Source organism: Bombus vancouverensis, chromosome 18, assembly GCF_051014615.1.
Source record: "Bombus vancouverensis nearcticus chromosome 18, iyBomVanc1_principal, whole genome shotgun sequence".
In the NCBI taxonomy this organism is placed as follows: Eukaryota; Metazoa; Arthropoda; class Insecta; order Hymenoptera; family Apidae; genus Bombus; species Bombus vancouverensis.
Window position 1 is genome coordinate 5,144,954 of NC_134928.1, and position 24,439 is coordinate 5,169,392.

Sequence of the window (24,439 nt, forward strand, 5' to 3'; positions counted from 1 at the left end):
CCTCTTACTCGTGTTTGGAACTCTCACTTTGTCGACGAGTTGTATCAGAAATAAAGAAGAGGGGATAATGAACTGCTTATTTCGAGTCAGAAACTAGTAGCTTATTATTTATTATACGAGCCAAAACTGTAATACATAACTTTAAAATTACAAAAAAGATAGAAAAACGCGTTTAGCTTTAAGATCAAATAGCAGACATTTTTGGTAAGAACTTTGGGATTGTTTGACAATGAGTACTGAACTTTAAAACTACGTGTAACAAATGAGACATTACTTATCGCGTTCTTCTCCTATACTCTTCATTTATCGTTATTTTTGGAATATACTTGCAATTGGAAAAGTAATTATTATATCGTTCTTGAAAATCAATTAAATTCGTACTTCTAAATTGACAATTACAAAATCAATGCTACAGGTTTCTAAACAACCATCAGTAAAAGACTATGTAAACTGATATAATCTTCCATCTTCATCCTTTTAATTAAAATTTGGCACTTTGTTTAACAATTTATAATCGCCAAATATATTTTGTAAAATTTGTAAAAAAATCTTATACAATAGTTAAAGTCTTTCAATCCTTTGTCATCAGCTTGTAGGATCAACTTACATTATAAATTATTAAACGATATTATTTTACTTATAAGTATCCTTAAGATTAATTTTCATTTGAACAATACTTGGATATTAAACTGTTTACTTTCGCTTTAATACTAAAGCATAACATTTAACTAAAACAAAATAAGAAGGTCGACTGTTGATTTTTGAGATATATAAAGGTTCTGCTAATAATAATACATACGTATTGGAATAAAAAAAAAATTCAATATATTTTATAGAACGTCAAAAAACTATGTTTATCCTTTCATTACTTACAATGCAGTACTAGTGAAAAAATATAATTCTGATTGAAAACAATTATCAATGAAAATCTTTTTCTTGTAATACTAATTTCAGACATATTTTACTTTGTTTGTGAAATAAATTTAGGTATATTATAGGTAAATAATATTTTTTAAAATGTTAAAAAAGAGCTTTTTTAACATATTTCACAAAATTATGAAATAGACGAATATAATCAACAATTATGACAAAAGCATAAATTCAAGTATATATCAAATATATATTTATTGTGACTGCACAGTAGCAGACAAAAGTTTAAGACAATTATTCGTAAACCGGAATACAAACATCTTATACGCATATTGTTCTTCTATTCGGTTTGTCTCTTTGGAATAACATAGCTGTCTGTTTGACCTTCGTAACCTCAGACCGTCAGTTAAATATAAACAATGTAGGAGCTGCAACAGTTAGTTACCGCTTAGCACTCGTAAACAGTGGACATTAGTTTAAGACGATCTGTGTAAAACGTAAATATGAGTAAATGAGTAAATGTCAAAATCATTGTTTAGTGCATCTTTTATTGCTTAAAATTCATTTAGGTAGAAATAGACTATGGGTAAATGAAAAAATTTCGTTGAAAACAAAAGGGAAGAAATCGTAAGGCTGCGAAATCAAAGCAAAACCTTCACTGAAATAGCAAATATAGCGAACAGGTCAAAAACGGCTTGTAAGCACGCTTGGTATAAATTCTTAAAGGCAGGCATGTATTGCGATCAACCGAAAAATGGAAGACTACGAAAACGCAACGCCGAAAATGGATGGCCGGATTCATCGATTGAGCGAAAAGTATCATTTTCGTAGTGCAATTAATATTGCTGCGGAGATAAACTATAAAAACGATACACAAATTAGTGCTAGAACTGTTAGGAGAAGATTAGAAGGCTTTAACTTAAGGGGACGAAAACCTCGAAAGAAACCACTGCTGAGTTCTAGGAATCGAAAAAGACGACTTGCATTTGCTAAAGCTCATAGACATTGGACAAGTGAAGATTGGCAAAAGGTGTTGTTTTCAGACGAATCGAAATTCAATCGCGTCTCTTTTGACGGGATACGGTATGTTAGACGTCGAATTGACGAAAGTTTGAAAACACAGTACGTTTTAAAAATTCTTAAACATGGTGGTGGGAACGTTGTGGGGTGGGCGTGTCTTTCTTGAGGCGATCCTGGTCCGATATGTCGTATCGATGGAATTATGGCGGCACTAGATCACGGAACTTTCCAACGGCTTCGCGACACAAAGCGCTATACCTTCAAAGCGTATATCCCTACGGTTCTTTCGCCGAATATTCCGAAGAATGCATACGCGGCAACCGTCGCAGACATCTAATAAACGCGTGCGTAGTGGGGATATGGAGGAGCAACAAAGAAAAGAATCCGTTTGGTTTCGAACAAAAGGTTCAGTCTGCCCCTAGTTGCGAAGTACGAAAGCGTCATAGCGAAGCAAACACAATTCGAGATACGTGGTTATTAACTCTTAATTAAGTTAATAATTAGTCGTTAATTGTTAATCGTAAATTGTTGACTGTTGAGTGTTAATAGTTTAATAAACCTTTTTGTTGAACATTAAGAGTATTTCTTGTGGGCACCTTCACCAACAATCGCCTAAGAATTATGGACCGTTTTCAATACATGGACATACTCAAGAACACAATGTTTGTTGAGGAAAATATTAGGTTGGTATGATCACTGGTTGCTACATGCAAAGTTGGTGCGACTTCTAACGACGCTCTTTTGTTTTTGGCGTCCGCCACGTGTTAATTATCTGAATGTATCCAGTGTGTTCATATGGCTGTACATGGTGGTAAAATACAGAATACAAAAACCGAATCTGTGTGAATCAATTAAATATCAAATTAAATAACAATGTTGCCTTTTGCACGCAATAATATGCGTGATGATTTTATTTTTCAAAATGACAATGATCCGAAGCACACGGCTCGGGTTGTAAAACAGTGTTTTGGAGAAGAAAATATTACCGTGTTGCCGTGGTCGTCGCAATCACCAGACATTAATCCAATCGAGAATTTGTGGAGCATCATAAAAAAGACAGTACAAGGTTATAAACCGAGAAATTTAAATGAACTTTACAATTGAAACAGCTTGGAGGATTGGAAAAAATATTGAATTTAAACAAAAATTGTTTATAATTTTTTACCAAAAATTAATATTTTTTGTGTAGTCTTAAACTTTTGACCGACGAAATATACAGATTTCGCTGTCTTTTTATAACTTAGCTACTGAGCAAAATATCAAAATGGAATTTTTTTTGTAAGTATACAAACAAATGTCTAATTAGTCAAAAGTAGAACACTGTATTTATATTTTTTATGGAAAGTAAATCAATTATCTATTTTTCCATTTCCTCTTAATCTTTTGTTCGTTACTGTATGTTAGGACAGTCCTTTTTTCTACTTTTCGTTTTGAAGCCTTTTAGATTTCTCCTACCATCCCTTAAATTCCACTTTGTAAAAAAATAATACAAGTTAAGTCAAATAAGTCCTAAAGTTCCTCAGTTTTTGACCCTTTGCACTCGACGGCCTTTTCCGTCGGGCGTAGCAGTAACTCGAGGTAAATTTGCGCGTATGTGACGAGTGTCTTATAGGTAGGTGGTTAAGTGGCCTTTCGTTCTTTTGCTTTTTTAAAGAATATATGAATTAATTCAACAAATTTCCAAATCCGTTCTTTTTGAGCTTCTAAATTTACAAAACTATAATACTTCTGCCACGATCGTCAAATCTGAACCAACGTCGGAGACGTTACTAATAGAACCATGGTTTTGGAAGAATTTGAGCATAAATATTTCATCTTCGTTTTAATGCGTAACATTTCACACTTCATAACAAACAATATAAAGAGCTTAAGAGTCTATTTACGAACCAATACTGCGCTCTCATCAATTGGAGAAGTCAAAATTTAACAAAATTTAACAGGAACTATCGCCTCTCATTCTTCTCTCGAGTTGTCACACGGAACGCCGTGGTGACGGAAAATAGCCTCTCGAGTGCAAAGGGTTAATCTGGAATGCGATGCAACTGCAAAAAAGCTACTTTAAATTTTGTAAAGCAAAAAATTACTTATTAGTTAAGAAAATATTAAAATATTTATTGTTTATAAATTAAATAACAAACAAGTATAAAGAGTTTTATAGAACAAACATAGAAGTTAATTAAATAACAGAGATTAATACATAGAATTTTTTGTTGCTCTATCTTTCTAAGACTATAATAAGATTTAAGTATGCTGTTTAATTTGATTTTATCAAAGAGCTAAGAAATAAAACATTTATAAAAATGTACTAATTGAAATGAACTATTCTAAATAATTTTCAGGAACCTTTTATCCTTTAACAAATTCAACAAAAAGCAGCTGTGAATTGCAGTAACAGACATTATATAGTAAACATTTATATCTAAAAGTTCATAGAATACATTTCACTGCTATCACATAAAGCATATAATTATCAACAATTATCTATAAGTATAATTTTTTATAATACACGTATAAAAATAAAATTTTTGGTCCATAGGATTTTGTTTCCTTAACTTACAACAAAGGAATAAAGAGGCGTATGACAAAACATAAATTTAACACGTTGATGCCGGCGTACGCCATCGGTGGGTCACACGTATCTGTCCCGTGAGGCGACGTGCACTACCGATGGGTCGCTCGAGTTTGTTTGTTTTGTGTATCGCGATGGGTCGCACATGTACATATTTCACAAAATTGATAGTACAAAATAGGTTTGTATTATTTTATCTCAACATTATAACACATCTGTGATTTTTGGAAGTAGCTAGCATACATACTGGCCTTTTGTCAGTCCATTTTAAAAATTTAACGTAACCTAACACTATTTTCGCCGTGTATGTTCCTTACGTACGCCGTCGTTCTCCGACGAACACGCATAACTATTTTTTTTTCTGTACGGAATTGAAAAATTTGTTGATTCGCGCTATGAACGTTTCTTATAGAAAAATCAAAAAAAGTACAAAATTAGAGTCCCGTCAGCTTTACTTAACATTTATAGATATATGCAAATTGATATTGCCAAACTACTGTATATCAATGTATTGGTTGAAGTCCATGGAATTCATTGAACCCAACAAGAATCGTATAGTTTTTGTAATTTTGCCATAAATTGAGGCCAAAGTTGAAAAATTGTCAGTCTAATCCGACGCTACGCCGCCTCACAAAGCAGACCGTGCATTCGGGCGCCGCCTCACAGAGAAAACCATAAATATCGGCGCCGGCGTCAACGTGTTAATTCTACAACATGTTATGAATGTGACTCAAGAAGCATCAATTTGAAGGCTTAGCATAATTATTAAATTGCGGATGTTTATGTAAATTTAAATTTTTACAAACACAGACACAGAACTGGAACCTTACACATAATTCATTCTTGCATCTATAACCCATTTGCATGATGGCCCTACTTTAAACGGCCATTTGAAGGCATCAGCGGCGTTCAACTGGCGACTGGTCCCCATCACCGTGCGCGGTCGGTCGTAGGTGTAGTAAATGACATCCGAATTCTTCATGGAGTTTATCGAAAATTTATTGTTCAAAACGATTGCTAGACAATGTTAGTTCGCAAACATCGCATCTTACATTCTTTATAACAGAGGAAAAAGTAAAAATTATTTATTTAAAAAAAAGTTATTTAGACTAAAATGGAAATTAAATCGTATCATTTCTCGTGGAATTCTTTAAAATGGTCAATACATAATGGTACATCGCAAATATGGCATTTAAAGACCGTTTCTCTGCGAGAACGTTTAGATAAGCATGCAATGCATCGCTTTGACGTTCTGTTTCCCTTCGCTGCAGTTGCACGTACCCGAATAGGAAAATGCCTGTCAGTATATCGCGTTATCGAATCATTAGGCGTCTCGCTTACTTTTATATTTGGTAAATAATTTCTCCGGTCAATTGTTGTTTAAAAATATGAAAAGCTCGATCCTTTTTATGATTTTTTAAAATTACATAACTGTTCAGTAACATCACGTTTATGAAGTAAAAAGATATTTTCTTACAGGCTTTTTTACATCTTCGCATAGTATGTAATTTACTTAACATTTGATCGTCAACATCAACTCCATCCATATTCTAATTATAATCAATTACTATTGTTGGCTTTATACATTTTTATCCGGTATATCGGTTTGTTTTCTCTGTTTTAGCAAATCCTAAGCTAGGCATAGTTGTTAGTAAAACGACATCTTTTTTACATACATTTTTTTTTTTACATAGAAGACAGTCGCAGATCGCGTAATAATCCGCGCTTGGATTCAAATGGGTTCAATTTTCCATAAATATATAAACATCTGCAATATAGTAATTATACTTTCAGTAACATTAATTTTCAACCGCTTAAACCATATATGTATAGAGACTCTTATGAAAATATATCAAAATAAAATATAAAAGGATCAATTTTCTTTAATATTCACACATAGACTTATTTTTGTAAATCCTTTTCTTTTTTATCAACCCACAGATCGTATTCATGACGTAAGTAACGTAATGCATCTGGTTCCTCGTACTTTTTATTTTCTTGTTCTTGTTTCTTCTTCTTCTTTTTCTTGTCAACAGGTGCCATTTCAATTGTATTAAGTATCACCTGTGGATTTTCTTTGACAAATTCTGCAATTTGCATGAATGGTGTATCCTCTTTCTTGTTGGACTTTTCGTATTCACTACGTTTAATGCGGATAAAGTTTATCTGGCTTTTCTCAAATTGATGTATATCATTCATAGTCGTCCATTCTATATTATCTAGATGCTCGCTGTTTTCATTATTAACAATATATTGATGAATTTCACCTTCGTCCAAATGACAACGATAATAGTATTTTTCACTGTCTTTCTTTAGTGAAAGAGTTTCCATATACTCCGTCATCAAATATCCTGTCAGATCTCGTTTATCATGAATTTTATGAATATCGGAATCGTGGCGTACAGAACAAAGACCAATGTATAAGAAATTAGCGTATACACACTCGGTACTAAGCTCTACTTGCCCTTTGTCGATCGTTCGTCCTAGAGTAGCATGATATGTCAGCGTATATGGACGTAAAGGAAATTGAGATATATCATTTTTATCATGTATCCTACTGGTATGATATAACCAATTACGATAATCTGGTAAAATCTGATAATAATTAAGGTTAACCCGTCTAATTGTCTTAACGCGATTTTTATCTTTTAAAAAACTGATTGTCAAACCCTCAATTTTCTTGTTTTCAAACAGTATATCCTCCAAGAGAACAGCATGATGGACACCTGCTTCAGTAACATATATATATTTGTATCCTGGTACTAACAGCAAGGTGGGAAAATATTTATTTTTACGACTATGAAGAGGAACCTCGATATCATCTAGTCCAAAACGAAATGGTACTTCATAATACGTTGTGCCAGTCGACTTCAAATGTTCAATGAAGCGATATAAACGTCTTGTAATGTTGCGATGAGTTTGAGCAATGTAAATAGTATCAAAATTTTCTTCAGTGAAATATTTCGGTCGAAACTGAGTGTATAAATGATAACGTAGTTTATAATTCAACGGAACGTTCCCAGCAGGTTGTACTTGCTGCAGAAGTTCATAAAAACGTGCTACTTTCTTTTTAAACTCGGTATCACATATTCGCATGTTTTTACTTAAATTACTTATTGTCAAGTCCTTCAATATCTGAATAATATAATAATTACTTTCCTTATGAAGTACAGATTTATTGATAGGCTGTAATTGCATAGCATCCCCAACAAAAATTAAGTGCAGGTTATGTTTAAGGGACAGTATGTATAATAGAAGCAACATGGCCGATGAGGGTATAGTGTATATGTCTAAAATAAGAACGGATGTGTCTTCAACGACAAACTTTTTAGAGTACACGATTAACTTATAAAGTTCTCGAATCTTATCTTTATCGATCGTTCGAAACATTTTGAGCGCTTGATGATACAGTAGATCGAAATGATGCATACAAAAAGATACAAACGTGTACGATTGTATATTCTTCAAGGAAAGTTCACTTGCCTGGTCTTTGCGGAATATAATAACCTTTACCGGTTTCTGGTACTTTACAGCCAAAGTGCACAGAAGAAACGTTTTACCATTTCCGCTTGGAGCATCGATCGCGATAATTGACTTAGTTTCTTGCTTTAATAATTCGCATATATCATGGTACGCTTGCTTCTGGTATTTGTTTAAGTTTTTCATATCTAGCTCCTTCTCTTCTCCAGTACATCCGGTACAATTGGATTGACCGATGCTCAATGAACCGAATTGTTTTTTCAACTCTTGCACCGCAGCGTCACTCATTCTGTTACTTCACATTTGCATGTCGATAAAAAAATATTTCTCTATTAATATATACTTCATAAAATTACAATGTTTAAGATAAACATTCGAAGAAGAAGATCTTTCTTACTTACTCTTCTAAATAATTTTATCCACTGCTTTGTTTTCCTTCTTCGGATGCTTAAAACATCTGCAAGTATAACACAATCGTTAGATCAAAATCTAAAGCGATATTAACACTTTACCAACCGATAGTCTATTAATCGACTTTTTGTCGCCGACAATCTTTCTCATTATTTGAGCAGTAATTTGTTATTTAGTACTAAGGTACCTTGCTCAGTTACGTGAGTTGCGTTGCTTTGTAAGCTCCCATAGTTTTATAGCAATTTGAAAAACGTACTGTTCGCGATGAACAAAAAGAATGGTATTAGAGAGTCTAAACCGAAACAGAGCTGGCGCCAAGGAGAATCTGCGCCTGAGATGCCGGTCGGACGTGCGTATATTGGTTGAATCGCTAGCGGTCGGTAAAGTATTAAGTATCGAATATATAGATATTTTTATGCCTCGTATCTAAACTGTTGAAGTTATTCGGTGTGTAAACAGAGAAAACACGTGGATAAATTGTAAGGTAGAAAATATATTTAAATAGAAGTGTAATAAGTAAAAATACAATTTCAGCTGGTCCAGATCCGCACGCTAGCTGTGTTACCTAATAACTGAAAAACCCCGAAGCCAACGTCGCCTGTCTACTGTTTATGGCCTGACTTCGTCGCAGTCTTTTGTCTACACGCTGTCGATGGCTTCAGTGCTTGAGAAAACTAAAAAAGACCAGATGTAGAGTTTTCTTAGAAGTGGTAACCACTTCAACACCCTCCCTAAAACTCTACATCCCTACAAACAATTATCTCAAATTTACAAATTATCTCTTAATATTTTCTAACTCTTGTCGTAAATATCTGAAAATTAATTTGTCAATGCCTTCTCAAGTACATTTGCCAGCCGCCTTTCTCTTTTCCATACAAATTAATTTATTACACACAAAAAAAAACTAGAAGACTAAACAGATCATGTAGAGTTTTTCCTCTTTTTTTTTGAGAAGTAATAATCACTTCGACACCATTCTGTTCAGGAGTGTATGGGACGTTAATCGTGTGCCTAATTCCCTGACTTCTTAAAAATTCTTTGACTTCTTTATTTTGGAATTCTTTCCCTCCATCACTATGAATTTCTTTAATTTTATCCTTAAATTGATTTTCAACTTCTAGGCAAAAGGTTTTTAGTTTTTCAATTACTTCTGACTTACGTCGTAAGAAGTAAATCTTTGTGAATTTTGAAAAATCATCTTTAAATGTCAGAAAATACAGTTTCTTGCCTAATGACTCGACTTCCATAGGTCCACATACATCCGTATAAATAATTTCGCGAGGTTTAGTCGCCCGATTGATTTTCTCGTGAAAACTCGATCTATGCTGTTTCCCGTACGCGCAACCTTCACAGAAAAAGTTATTATCCTCTACAACTTTCATATTTGAATTTTTTAAGAATTCTTTAACATGTCTGATGTTCTGATGACATAGCCGTTCGTGCCATAACTGCAATGTGTCCGCGTTTGACTCCGCTCTATTGCTAAAATTACAAACTGACGGTATGATAACTCGCATATCTACTTTATACAAATTTCCGATAACAGAACCTCTTGCTATTATTTTCTGATTTTGTAAAAATATGCAATTGGTCCCTTCCTTTGAAATACAAAAATCTATGCCCCTTCTTGCGACAGATCTAATCGAAAACAGATTTCTTTTCATATCTGGTACGTATAGAACATCGTTCATTGTACATATTACCCATTTGCCGTCCACAAAAGTCTCTACTCTGATTTTTCCTTTGCCGCACGCATCCATGAACGTACCATCGCCGATCTCTATCTTCACCGTGTTATCGAATTCTTCGAAAACGCTGAACCATTCCCGTCGTCCTGTCATGTGATCCGTAGCTCCTGAGTCGATTATCCAAACATCAGGGTTTGCCGTTTGTATCGCTGAGGTACTTCCAATTCCGCTGTGATCCCGATTTTGGTTTCTAGGTTCCTGGTTGTCTCTACTGTTGCTTCTTTTGTTATTTTTAAAACAGTTTTTGCTGGTGTGGCCTTTCCTTTTGCATATAAAGCATCTAAAGCAATCCTTCTTTAGATGGCCAACTTTTCCACAGTTAAAGCAACTTGGTCCTTATTTCTCGTATTCGCGTTTACTTGACTGCTTCTGCTGTTCCCTTTTATAATTATTACCTTTTGTTGCCAGTGCCACCGGTGTTTCCTGGTCGTCTTTCTTCCATCTAATTTCTTCCGTCATCAGCCTGGTACTAAGCCTGTCTAAGGTCTTCTTTTCTTCTTCCACGGAATCCCACGCACTGTGAAAATGATCGAATTTGTTTGGTAACACCGATAAAATGCGTGTTATCAGCATTTTCTCGCCAATTTCACTCCCAAGGGCTTTCATCTTCGCCGCTATGAGTTCCAACTTTGATAGGTTGTAAGAGACATTTTCAGATTCTTCCCATTTAAAATCGAAGAACTGCTTCTGGACCATATTTAAATTCTCATCCGACTTCATGTCATATACTGTATTCAGCTTTTTCCACATTTCATGTGCTGTCGTGCAACATAAAAGAAGATCCAACGGTTTCTTTCCTACTGAGGTCACGATTAATTTTCTCGCTAATCGATCTGCTTTCAAAAATCTTCCACGAGCGATTTCTTTCTCCGCGCTGTTACCTGGATGACACAAATTCCCTTCACACACGTTGATCAGGTCGTCATCTTCCTCCAAAAGTGTACGCATAACAAAACGCCACTGGAGCCAATTTTCTTCGCCGCGTAACATCTCGACCTTCGCACTTGCTGATTCCATTTTAGCACTATCCCTTATTTTACTAAGCACAACACTTTAACAATTTATTCACTTCACGTTGCTACCTTGCAATTTACAGCCCTGGGCCCATAACCTGTTGAGGTTATTCGGTGTGTAAACAGAGAAAACACGTGGATAAATTGTAAGGTAGAAAATATATTTAAATAGAAGTGTAATAAGTAAAAATACAATTTCAGCTGGTCCAGATCCGCACGCTAGCTGTGTTACCTAATAACTGAAAAACCCCGAAGCCAACGTCGCCTGTCTACTGTTTATGGCCTGACTTCGTCGCAGTCTTTTGTCTACGCGCTGTCGATGGCTTCAGTGCTTGAGAAAACTAAAAAGGACCAGATGTAGAGTTTTCTTAGAAGTGGTAACCACTTCAACATAAACCATTATAGATTACTTTCTCGCATTCTTTTTGTCTTCTTAATTTTTTCTCTTAATTACACACCAACATTATAACAACTATTCAGTACCGATAATAAATTAAGCGATAATTTAATATTCTTGGATATAAAATGTCAGTGATTATCGAATGAAAGACAAAATATTTACAGTTATATGAATTGTCGTACGAAATTAAAGGATCGTTAAATTTTCAATGAAAAATTGTCAACATTTAAACTGTTACAGCTTCGTTAAAAAATTTTACTACAACAACAGTTGTTTTTACCTCGTATAACCGGAAAGGAAAGCGAAGATACTTCTTCTTTCCGAAAATTTTACAAATTCAAACACCTTTATGGGTATTGCAACATTTTTTTTTATGACTGAAACCACTATGTACCTGAAGATCAAATATTTACCTTCCTTCTCTTTACAACGACCTCTTAAAACTTAATGTACGACTTTTCATCGCTGTTTTATTGAACTGTGAATGAAAAGTATGCCGTCAACATTAGCATAATCCAAAGTATATACCACAAAGCCCAAACTATAATTGTTATATCTCAAAATTTAAAAATTATAATATAAGAATTAATATCTCTGTTTAAATGATTTTGGTTACGAATAATCATCATAAATGATTATTGATGATAAATATTTTTGTTGGTTACGAATAATCGTTACCAATGACGAATATTTTATGTTAGTGGTTACCGATAACTATTATCGATGACGCGAATTCTTTTTTGTTACCGATAACTATTATCGATGACGCGAATTCTTTTTTGTTACCGATAACCGTTATCGATGACAGGAATTTTTTTTGTTATCGATAACCTTTATCGATGACGGGAATTTTATTTCGATTACCGCTCACCATTATTATCGACGAGATACAAAATATATATGACACTAAATGCTTTTTCGTATCCGACATTTTGAGGATTACCCAGGTGATACACTAATATCACAGACGAGTATGTTTATTCTTCAGCAGTATAGGACGAACTTGTGGAATCATTCGTGAATTTTTAAATATGTTGTAAAGCTGTATATTGTATAGATAACCGTCAGTCGGTCTTAGTTTCCGCGATATTCGCAAAAATATGCCGGTATCGCTACAGTGAATTCTGCTTACAGTTGTGCGCATATGACAGCGTATGCTCCCAACAACTAACACTGACGCAATATGTGATATAAATCAACATGTTCGGCAACTTCAGGCGGCGTATACCCAAGTATTGGTTGTTGGACGCATACGTTGCCTTAGACGCATAACTATGGACAGAAATACATTGTATCTTGTATCTGCAGTTTTTCGTATCTCGGAAACTAAACGAATGGACGGTTGTATGCATAAAAAAAAGTTGTCCAAATGTTAATTTCTATAACATATTCGGAAATCGGAGAGGACGGAAGTCCTCTGCGAGTTCTGCAAAATTTTTATCATTTATAATGGTTATTCGTAATTGGCACAGTTAAATATAATCTTCTTTAATCATTTTATTTTTTGAGAAATTTCTTTAAGCTTCAGTGGTGCCTTCTATTTAAATACAAATTAATTTCTATTTAATAATTTCTCACAAAAAAAATCGAAACAAAGAAATAACTATTATTTTGCGGCTATATCACAAGAAGCTCACACAATTGAATTTGCACGTGTCGTGTGCGTGTGTTTATTGTTTAGTTCCTAGACTTCGCAATTGTCGTCCAAGTTTTCCGCGATACTAAGAAATTATAAGGCAACGATATTATTTACAATCGCATCAACCTCTATATATAAAACAAAATAATAAAAAAAAATATGTAGGTTATTAGCGACTTACAATTAGTTAAAATTATAAATTGAGATTTGTAATTTTTGGAAAAAATTGCTTTATTTACTAAGTTTTGCATAATTATCAGAAGCCAATACATCAAAGTGATTAGATGTAGCGTAGTATCTATGCAGCAAAATTGTTGATCTGAACGTGTATTTCCGATGATATTTTAGATCGCTAAAGCCGAAAATGAGCGTCATTTTCCACTGGAATGAACGATTTTGAAAATTCGAGTTTATGAACATTTGACAAACATTTCTTAAATGTAGAAATCTGCGAAAGGTCGTGATCATACAGAGCGCTAAGCGTTACGGGGCAAAACAAATCCTGGCACAGCCAATGCCTTTCTCTGTCGCTTGCCGCTCCGTGTGTTATCAAGGCTTAACCGGACATCTCACGGTGTAACGGCGTAACAGCTGGAAAATAAAACATAACCTAAACCTAATCCAATACTTATGCTCAGGATTTAACTGCACACGCAGTAACCAATACAGTAGGCTAAGAGTATCAAATTTTAAAAAAGGTATCATCAAAATCCACTAGAGCATTGATCAACAGATTAATCGAAATTTTGTGTGCCTTATTTCCGCGAAGAACGACTCCAATTTTCGGCTTCAGAAACCTCACGAAACCTTAAAAAGTATTATTCTATCCAAATATTTTACTGCTTGGATACTGTACTAGAGCTGAGTGATTTGTTAAAAAGGAATTATAAAGCGTATATTCTCCAACAGTAATCGAGATATTTTAACATTCTTTAGCATATTTATAGTATTGACATTTAACTTTTACAATTATCCTTATTTGAGATATAACTCAAGAAACTTACTACTATAGTACATATAATATATTACACATACAGGGAGGGGCGATAATCGTTGTACAATCAGGCAGGGTGCGATTCGACGTGCAAAAATAAAAACAGATTTGGTATAATATTTTTTCATTTGAAGCTTCGTTTTCGAAAAAATCGACTTTGAAGATTTAACAAATATACTTAAATTTGGCTAATGCTGGACTGCACATGAGTCAATAGTCGACAGAGGTTTAAACTATATTTGAAAATAAGTAAAAAATGCGCAATAAAATTTGTTCACGAAATACTCGAGTTTAAAACAAAATAAATTTGAAAGTATATCATGTATGTGTACAGAAGCAGTTCGTAATTAAACATGTTTAAACCTTATTTTTTTTTAACGAGGTCTCAAAGAGGTTTCTGAGAAGTCAGAAACGAAGCGTCATAGGAAATAATTTTATTCTATATCCATGACTTATTCTTCACGTAGAATCACCCTACTCCACCCTGTATGTACCTACAATGGCAAACAATAAAGTGTATTTAGTTCGAAGAAAACATTCTCCCCTTCCGGAATATTAAGATTGAACTTGAACTTGAAATTCTTTAATATCTCTCATTACAATAATTAAGAGAACAAACAATATTATCTTGGAGAGACTATTTTTATATAAATAAGAAAATTTATTGTGTGTGCAGTGGGCGTAATGCGTGTGTTGCGCAGGTAGTGAGTGTTGTATGCAGTGTAGCAGTATTATACGTTGTTTATTATTTATGTCACCATATTTATTACAAAATGTTACATACATTTGGAGAACTTTCGGACATGCATTTTTATTACGATGCGACGGACGGTAATAGCACAAAAGCGCAACGTTTATACGGCAAAAAGTATGAGACTATGCCCAGCGCAAAGATATTTCACAAAATAGACCAGCGATTGCAGGGTATGTTAAGACCTGACGGACGAATTCAGCGCGACAATGTAGAAGGTAGAATGCTGCACCATATTCAAGAAAATCCCAAGTTAAGTACGATGATTATTGCTGCTGAAGAAGGTATCAGCAACAGCAACGTATAATCTGTATCGAAGAAGAAAAATCTACACCCGTATAGGTTTCAGAAAGTTCAGGAGTTAAAAACAGAAGATTTTCTCACAAGAAGAAATTTTTGCAAATGGATGAGTTGGAAAATCCAACGCAAATCCTATTTCCCCGTGAGCATATTATTTACTGGTGAGGCAATATTTAATAAGTGTGAAATAACAAACATAATTTTTTTTTATTATTTAATTTATACTTTGCAATTTATCCAGCTGGACATTTGATAAATATAACAAATATATGTAACGAATATTTCTGGGCACGTAAAAATCCACATGTACTAAGAGATGATTCATGCAGGATGATGCACCATCACATTCAACGCAGTGTAAGAGCATTTGACCAGTTGTTTTGGAAACAGGTGGGTCGATGGAACAGGACCTGTGCTTTAGCCTGCTCGGTCTCCAGATTTAAATCCCCTCGACTTTTACTTCCGAGTACACATGATGACACAATAGGGCAAAATTTTAAGAGAAAAGTCAAGCTCTGTTTACAAGGAAGCAGCGGACATATCGAACATTTATTTTAATTTCATGTATTTTTTGTGCACACTCGCGGTCGAGACAATCATGACGCGTGTGTGATTTTGTTGTGGTTCTTTGCAGACGGGAGAATCACAGTTTACGTTTCTGAATATTATAGTCTTCCTCTCTACGAGTTGTAGGAGGTAAGCTGCTGCTTAGATATTGTTCGGATTGAGAATGACAATGACAGTGACCTCCTTTCGTTAATGTAAAGAAGTCCGATCGTATGCATGGGTATAAAACGATAGTAAAACCAATTTGGATGTACGAAATACCATTATGAGGAACAGCAGCAATGAGCCACATAAATAAACTAGAGTCGCTTTAATCGAAAATACTCGGAATAATACTTAACACCCCATGGTATGTCAGAAACGACGATTTACTTAAAGACTAAAAATACCAATGGTCAAGGAAGAAATTGGCAGATACGCAAAATAATACAAGGAAAGAATGGCAATACATCCAAACCAGCAGGCTGCTGAAACAAGCAAAACCCACATAAAAAGAAGACTAAGAAGAAGGCATGCCACTGACCTCGCAAAAGAGATAGATAAACAAACTGGATGGTATCCCGCTAGGGGTAGTCACCACATGTTATTTAGCAATAAAGTTAGAAAAATTTACCAAATGTCCTGCTGGACGAATTGTAAAGCACAAATTTAAAAAAAAACGATTGACACATCAAGCATTTTTTTTTTTTAATATTTATTAAAATTACAATCAATTCTCGCGTTGAGAATTTTCAGTAATTTTTCTGGCGTGGCGCAGTAACGTGGCTAATTATTTATAATAAGTTGATACTTATTATAGACAAGTATAATTACACCAAGCATAAAAAGAAGATTAAAAAGGAAACACGCAACAAATCTCACAAAGGACATAACCTAACATACAAACACTCACCTCACTAAAGAAATAAAATAATCAAATTCAAAGATGGTATCCCACTGGGGGTAGCCATCTACATGTTATTTGGCAATAAAGTTAGAAAAATTTACCAAATGTCCTGCTGGACGAATTGTAAAGCACAAATTTAAAAAAAAAAACTTTGACTTTCGTCCATGCTGACGATTGTACAAGGGCGATTGTAGTATATTCAGAGTTACAGCCGTAAAACCGTTGAAAACCGCTAGCCTGTGCGCTAGCAAGGTAGAGAACGTAGTATACGACACTCTCAAGTGACTTCGCTATCTGTTCCTAGAAACAGGGATGACGGAATTCAAACAATGGCTGCGAGCGTTCGAAGCTTCACGTTTTCACGCAAAAGACGTCAAAGCCCGCTAAGCTCACACACCATATGAATTTAATTGTGCTTAATTTATGGCACACAAGTGTCTTCCCACAGCCAAGGGTAACAAAAACCAGGCGGTCGTCCCAAGCGTTCGAACTTCATATTTTCTTACAATAAAAGCTCATTTGTATAAACTTATGCCAATACTAATGCTTAACACCGAAAACTAGCTTCACGATGATATGATGATACGTTGAACAATATCTTAATATCAACTGAGTTGTAATATAAACTAATATCAACTGTTATTTGTAATACTTCGTGCAGAAATTTATTACATATACCGTTTGCTGTTTATCTATTTCTAAATATAAGCTTCCGGATACTTTTGTGACTCAACGATTTCTTGTTATTATTATTATTTAATTTGTACTTCACAATTTGTCCAACTGGACTTTCCGTAAATTACGTGATTTATCGATGATGTAAGTAATATATATATATATATACGTACTATGCGATGTATATATACATTGTGTCAACCATTTGACGCATGCGCTGCCGCAATCCACAACTATAGGCAAAATTCAATGTCTGATGCCGACAGTTTCTCGCGAATATATCGGAAACTAACCCGCTTCAATCCTTATGTGTATAGGAACAATTTATTCAAAATGTTAAGCTTTACAATATTTCGAAAAATCATAAAAATCGGAGTCTAGTCAGTTTTTCTACAGTTTCAGCTAAAATTGGATACTATTATACTAGGGTAGCTTATTAAATTCGTTTTGGCAACCTTTTTTATGTTAATCTAAAAAAAATCTAAAGTGAATACATGTGAACTATCATCAAAAACTGATATAAAGCTTTTATTATAGCAGAGTAGCTATGTATATGTGCAAAATAAAAACTATGTACTATGATCTGCTATGTGATTGGCGGCACTGTTTCGGATTAACTAAGAGAATCTTTTCTATAGTTATCAATTTATAATCATTTATGGTCTCCATTTACAATTTAGTTGTAAAAGATCTTCAACAGAAAGAAAGAAATTTCATCTCTCAATGGAACCTCGCATGGTTTCAAATAATCAAACACAGTGTCAGAAACTTTATTTTACCCTAAAGAAATGATAACATATTTAATTAAGTCTCTCCGCTATACATACCTCTATTCTAGAATCACTCTATATATTATATTTCTTTTATTTTTATGTTGTTATTATTATATACCATGTAATCTACAAGTTAAAGCATTTATTATATTGTAAAGATGTTATCCTTTTAGTTTTTTTCCCGAATTCACTAGTCACATATAAGAAAATCACATACATATAACAAACTAATAAAATATTTAACTAAAATATTGAACTTGTCGAAAATAGCAGATCTTTCGTTCGTATCAAATTGAATAATTCACAATTAAATGTATTCATAGAATAGAATGAGACTGAACTTTTCTTTGGGGGAATTTGGTTTTATCAGGCCTATTTTATTTAGTTTTGGAAACCACCAGATCAAAAGTAATACATATATGAAATCAAAGGAGAAATTTCATCTGGAAACAGATGCACAATTGGGTTAGGTTTGAACACGTAACAAGTTAAAGTAACGTGAAAATTACGCTAAAAGTACTTGATTTAACTTTTTTTTATTTAATTATTTTTATTATTACTTTATAAATATTTTATTTATTTAATTCTTTATTTTTTCGTGGTAAATTTTTAAATTTGGTAAATTTTGGATAATTGGTAAATAACTTGATTTAACATACGCATAACTTTTGAACCGATATATTCCTAGACTTAAAACTTGCAGTTTTGTATTCCACTCGTTGAGAATTAGACAATATAAAAGAAAGTCAATAATTTCTGATCTCCCAAGGTGAAGTTTAACTACGAAAGTTAAGAGAAACATTATTGTATGTAATTATAAAATGATCGATAACTACATACAAAAAGAACGTTCGAATCAGTATAATTTGTACGAAAATTTCAATTCTAACATATTCCACTAAATCAGTCATGAAATTTAATATTTAGATTGTTTACCGCTTGATCTAATTAAACCACAATTACACTATAATGCAAGTTGATCTTCGATTCTGGTCTAGCATAACCTCTCTGTTAATTCGCGCTGTTGACCGATAAAGATACATTTGTCAAATCGTATATCAGGGATTTCTCCGGGAATGATTTATCGTATCACATAATGATTTATCAGCAAATCAAGAATTGTCCTTTTTGCTATTATATTTTCATTTCAAAATTAGACAAGAACTAAACATATAATGATGCGATCGATTTAAATATTATTTTAACATTCAATTCATAAAACAAAAAATGTCATAAGAGTAGATATATGCAGTTGAAGATTTGTATTTGTTCCTAATACTAAAACATTGAGTATAAAAAAATACATCAACATTTTTTTCATCAAAGTTTCTTTAGCTTTCGTTAGTTTTTTTTGTAACATTTTATAACATAGGTTATATAATGAGATCATGAAAAGCAGTTGTTATATAAAGACATAAATTTGTATCTCTGCACTTTTAATCACTTCATAATAAGAGAACTTTTGTATACAGAACAGAATAAAATTAAATATTATCTACTTACCGAACACTATTTTATAAGAATTTTAGTTTTATTCATCCAATTTGAACTTAATTATTTGCAGACACTAATCACATAAAGAAAACGATCAAAACAACAGTTTAACATAGGAATAAAAAGACGCAGGAACGACTCGAGATACGCGCTCTACGAAGGTATACGGTTGAATGCGACGTAATCCTCCTCAACAAGAACGCATGCTGACTCAACTTCAAAGCCCTGAACGTGGCATTGCTTTGACGTCCTGGCAAATCAGATAGCCAGTTTGTCTGTATGTGTTAACTATGTACATACATACTTCGTTAGTATCAAGAGATAAGAAATTTGTTCCTTTCACAGATCAAATTCTACTATGCAATCCATAGTTAATTCCTTAAACTATGATCCAATAAATTAATTTATTCTTTTAAATCTTCGCGCATATTTTTTCATGCACTCTAGCTAATCATTACTAAAATGATTGATAAAAATATACCATACAAATAAATTTATTCTGATTACACATGTTTTTACATATATACATATTTTTTCATGCACACTAGCTAATCATGACTAAAATGACTGATAAAAAAATACCATACAAATAAATTTATTCTGATTATGTTATGTTAAATTTGTTCTGATTATGTTTAATACAGGATTATCCACTTAACACAGAACCCGCTCGCACGGGAACGTATGACAATGGCAACAGTATAACAATTCTCCCATGTTACTTACTACACAATCATATGTCGTAACTCATCTATGAGCAAGAAGTATAGTTATATGTATATCTTATAAACTGCAACCAGAGCGAAAATGGCAGTGCTTACGCTTGTGGTTCTGATTGTATCCGGACTAGTGCTGCACCACGCGGTCAAGTGCTGAACGTAACACATCATCATTACAAGATTTTATAAAATAAGGGGCCTCCCCGTTTGGTTGCACGCTAGCATAGACAAGAGCTTATTGAGTTCCACGTTGCAAGAACCTATTTAATTGTACGGTTCTACGAAAAAATTCATATCTACTTTTCTGTCCGAGATAGACAAATATGTGAATAAAAGAAGCGCGCAATAACTAAACTAATTGTAAGTTCCTTAAGAAAAAGAAAAGAAAATTAATTGTCTACTATATTCCTTTTCAAATGATTATGGGTCAATGGAACGATGCGGCAATTTTAATATATTTTCCATACACCATTTATATTTAATATTAACTCTTGATATTCGGCATGTCAATTGTACTAGCATTGATATTTTTTCATCGTCGCATGGAATCACTTTTTTTTTCTTCGTACGTACTGTTGATACGAATTCAACTGTTGTAAAATGTTATAAATTTGTCAGTTCCTAAGGAATCAAGTGAGCCGAAGTTGCTAGCTACCAACTATTAGGTTGCTATAAACGCTGTAAACAAATATCGAATTTCTTATCTCTCACGATGCTTCTCAAATTGCCAAACATTACTGAATCGTCAAAACTCATTTTAGTCGACATACTTTAATCTACGAGTGGGAATAGTAAACATGTGTATGGTAGGTTCATTTTATTTTATTTGATGTTTTAATTTTTTGACTAAACTTCGTTTCCGGGACCAATCTTTTTTAACTTATTTTGCATCTTCTGATAGTACTCGATGAATAGAAGCTATAATACATCATATTTCACACCAGACGTGTGATATCACATCTGAAATATAAAAGTTTTTAGTGTATTTTAGTGTAGCGGCACTCGACAGTAAACTTTCCAACAGTTTATGTCACGCGACGCACGACACAAAGACCCTATACCTGCGGACAAGATGATTGCCAGATGTCGATATATTCGTACGGAACATTTTTTAGCTGGCCTAAGGACCCGCCATAAACCTTAGGATTTATTATAGCGAAGGCCCTCCAAAGAGACAAACAGTCTTTGTCTATCAGTCTCTAAGTCGACCACCTACTACGGGAACACACGAGAAATCTGCTTTCTCTCGCGTACGACGCTTCCCGCTAGCAATTTCCTCTCAAGGGCAGCTAGCATCTTTTTCCAACGGCCAAGACTAATCAGCCAATAAACATTAACGTACATTTCCCTCACTTTCCAAACCAAAGCTTTTCTCAACGAATCCGATGATCTCGCATCCTTAGACACATCCTATCACAGTTTTCCTTCGCAGCAGCATCGTGACGGAAAGTCAGTCTGTTGTATCTAAGCCTTCGACATCTCGTGCAATCATTGTCCGCACTCGTAGCGCATCTCGAATCATAGCTATCCGAGCTTTAACTTGTAACCGCGCATCGCGAACCGAATATTATCGCGAGTCTTGCGCCAAGTGTACTCATCAACATTACAGTTAATAAACATTTATTGTTGAATACATCTGAGTATTCCTTCCCAACCTATCACGACATACCACCTCATTAGAGACAAAATTCAATTCATAGACAGTCCGTGGATAAAAATCTAACCTATATTGGCAATTGTCGGCAGACATGCATTCACAATCAATCTACAAGTTTAGACTCTGAAAAAAAAAAAAAAATGAAAATCAAGAATAGAAAAATTGTGTTTTAGGCTTTGTTTTTCAGTTATTGATAATTAAAAGTTGGCCAAAATATCTTCCTTACTCGAACGAAAGTAGGTTAACATAAACAGCGGGGATCCTCAAATCGAACGATACATGGACAGCAGCTTACCTCGTACATGTTGTACAGACAAAAATTGACATTTGAAGACGAAAACCATCCTGCGCGACGTTGTGCAAAAAAAATCGTAGATTACTTTATATCTATATTATTACATTATTCCCTCCTACTCATTAAAGTCTGTAACGGCATATTGAGAACAGCCTCGTGGAATTTTCAAGACAGTAAAGTCGAAAATGCAACTTTATTTTTGATTTCCATTTTATTTTAGATTTAAAAGTCACCCCATAAATTCATCAATCATGACATTCCCCAAGTTGTTTCCTACATATTTATGTCGAAAACCTATTAGTACCGAAGAAACAAACTTTCGGAAAAGTTGAAATACATAAATAAAATCATTAAATTAACACGCTTTCAGTATTTTCTCGCACAAAAGCCGCCGGTACCATTATTCTGCCTATAATTATACGGCCTAGCAGTATATGCATTAGGTTGGTTGCCAGCCACTTTGCGACGGCCGAGTACCATGATCTGACCCAAACTTAACTTGTTTTTTGTTTATAGTATAGACAGTGCCGCACGAAAGAATTTAAATGCCCTTTAGAACATAACAATTTTATTAAAACCAAACCAAAACTAGAATTTTTTAAAGAGGTTAGAAGGATTAGTTGATTAGATGACGTGCAAAAAGAATTTTGGAAATAATTGTTCAGAATCATGTCCCTGACGAGATATCAAAAAATCATTGAAATCGGTGTGTGATAAGGACAATGATTATCAAAAATTAATCACGTAAAATTATTTTCTCCGTGAAACCATTCAACTTTTATCTGAAATATTTTTCATTAAAATCGTTATTTATGCAGTAATCAAAGTGGTTTCATTCATACGTGCCACACGTTGTATACATACTTGTACTTTTCTTTTTCACTAAATCTTCATATCGTCAATGCTTTGTGCTGTATGTTGCATAAATCATTGTTATGATAATATGGATTAATAAATGTCATTTTAATGAGATTGCGTTTAAATAATGTATAAAAAAGATCTCAGGAATTGATAACATTTTCGTTATGTTGTAGTAGAAAATATAAGTTGATAAATACGTTTTTAGTTGATGTATAATTGAACTTATCTCGTACGAAAATTTAACTGCTGTCGTCAAATCATTAAATATTCTAAAACGCGATGTAATACATACATATACATATACCGTTATTAGTGTAACCGTGTAACTACATATAATGTATGTCGGAGATGAAAGGACATCGGAGCCTTCCCTTTGGAACTTCGGGAAAATCCCTTAACACCGTAATCTAGATTTTATCATATCCGATTGTATTTGTTCGAGATTTGTGGTAATGAGCTTGGGCTCGAGGCGACAACCAGTCGCCGAACGTAGCCGCGGCCACGGGATGAACGCTTTGTCTAACAAAGGTATGGAGTAATTCTATAGCTCTCCTTAAAAGAAATATTTGTAGCGGCACGCGACAGTAAACATTCCAACGGCTTCTGTCCCGTGGCTCGCCACACGCAGACCCTATTCTTCGAGTAAGATGATTGCCAGATGTCGATGCGTCTCCGCAGTACATGTTCAGCTAGCCCGAGGGCCCGTTATAAATCTTAAGATTTAGCTAACTAAAGTTCCTTCAAACAGACAAACAGTCTTTGTCCCAACTTTGTCCCCGCTAGCAACCTTCCCTCAAGGACGGCTAGCATCTTTTTCTAACCACCGACATGGAAATTGACCAATTGATAGCAACGTCAATTTCCCCCACTTTCGAACGAAACTGAACGAAGACTATCCTCGACGAATCCGATGATCTCGTGTCCTTAGACACACCCCATCATAGTTTTCCTCTGCAGCATCATGGCGACGGAAAGTCATTCTCTCGTGAGGTCGTATTAGCGAGTTACTTAGCGTCTGTACACTCGGTGGATATTCCACGTTTTAACAAAGAGTTAGTTTAGTTATACTTCCATCGTATCCAAGCAAGTCGACTACGATTTGGGCTTTGGAAGAAAGCGCATCCTGTTATCCCGTTGACCGCGGATTCGTTATTGAACCTAGGATCATTGTCATTAGCTTCTCGAGTATTTAATTACCACAGTTACTTATAAAATTCTGTAATAATCGTATTTGCACTAGTCAATGTCTTTTCTATTGCATAACGACAATGTGTAATCCAAATGGAGATTCGTTTCACGCCCCTAACCCTAATTCTA

The 24,439-nt window shown here is 34.2% G+C and overlaps 1 protein-coding gene across 6 annotated transcripts; it reads right to left on the bottom strand.

Annotated features, from left to right (window-relative positions):
• Window positions 1–76: 76 nt before the first annotated feature.
• LOC117160447 (uncharacterized) lies at window positions 77–20,335 on the bottom strand. Of its 6 annotated transcripts, none has more exons than XM_076626275.1 (3): window positions 20,317–20,335; window positions 8,341–8,396; window positions 77–8,234 (listed from the first exon to the last, which is right to left on the bottom strand). In XM_076626275.1, exon 3 carries the CDS (start codon window positions 8,225–8,227, stop codon window positions 6,362–6,364), a length of 1,866 nt encoding a protein of 621 aa, XP_076482390.1. In that variant the 5' UTR covers window positions 8,228–8,234; window positions 8,341–8,396; window positions 20,317–20,335; the 3' UTR covers window positions 77–6,361. The 6 variants fall into 6 exon arrangements, with proteins under 6 accessions (XP_076482390.1, XP_033197064.1, XP_033197063.1 ...); XM_033341173.2 differs by lacking the exon at window positions 20,317–20,335 and adding an exon at window positions 19,600–19,785 and having other exon boundaries at window positions 77–8,228; XM_033341172.2 differs by lacking the exon at window positions 20,317–20,335 and adding an exon at window positions 19,600–19,785.
• Window positions 20,336–24,439: the final 4,104 nt, after the last annotated feature.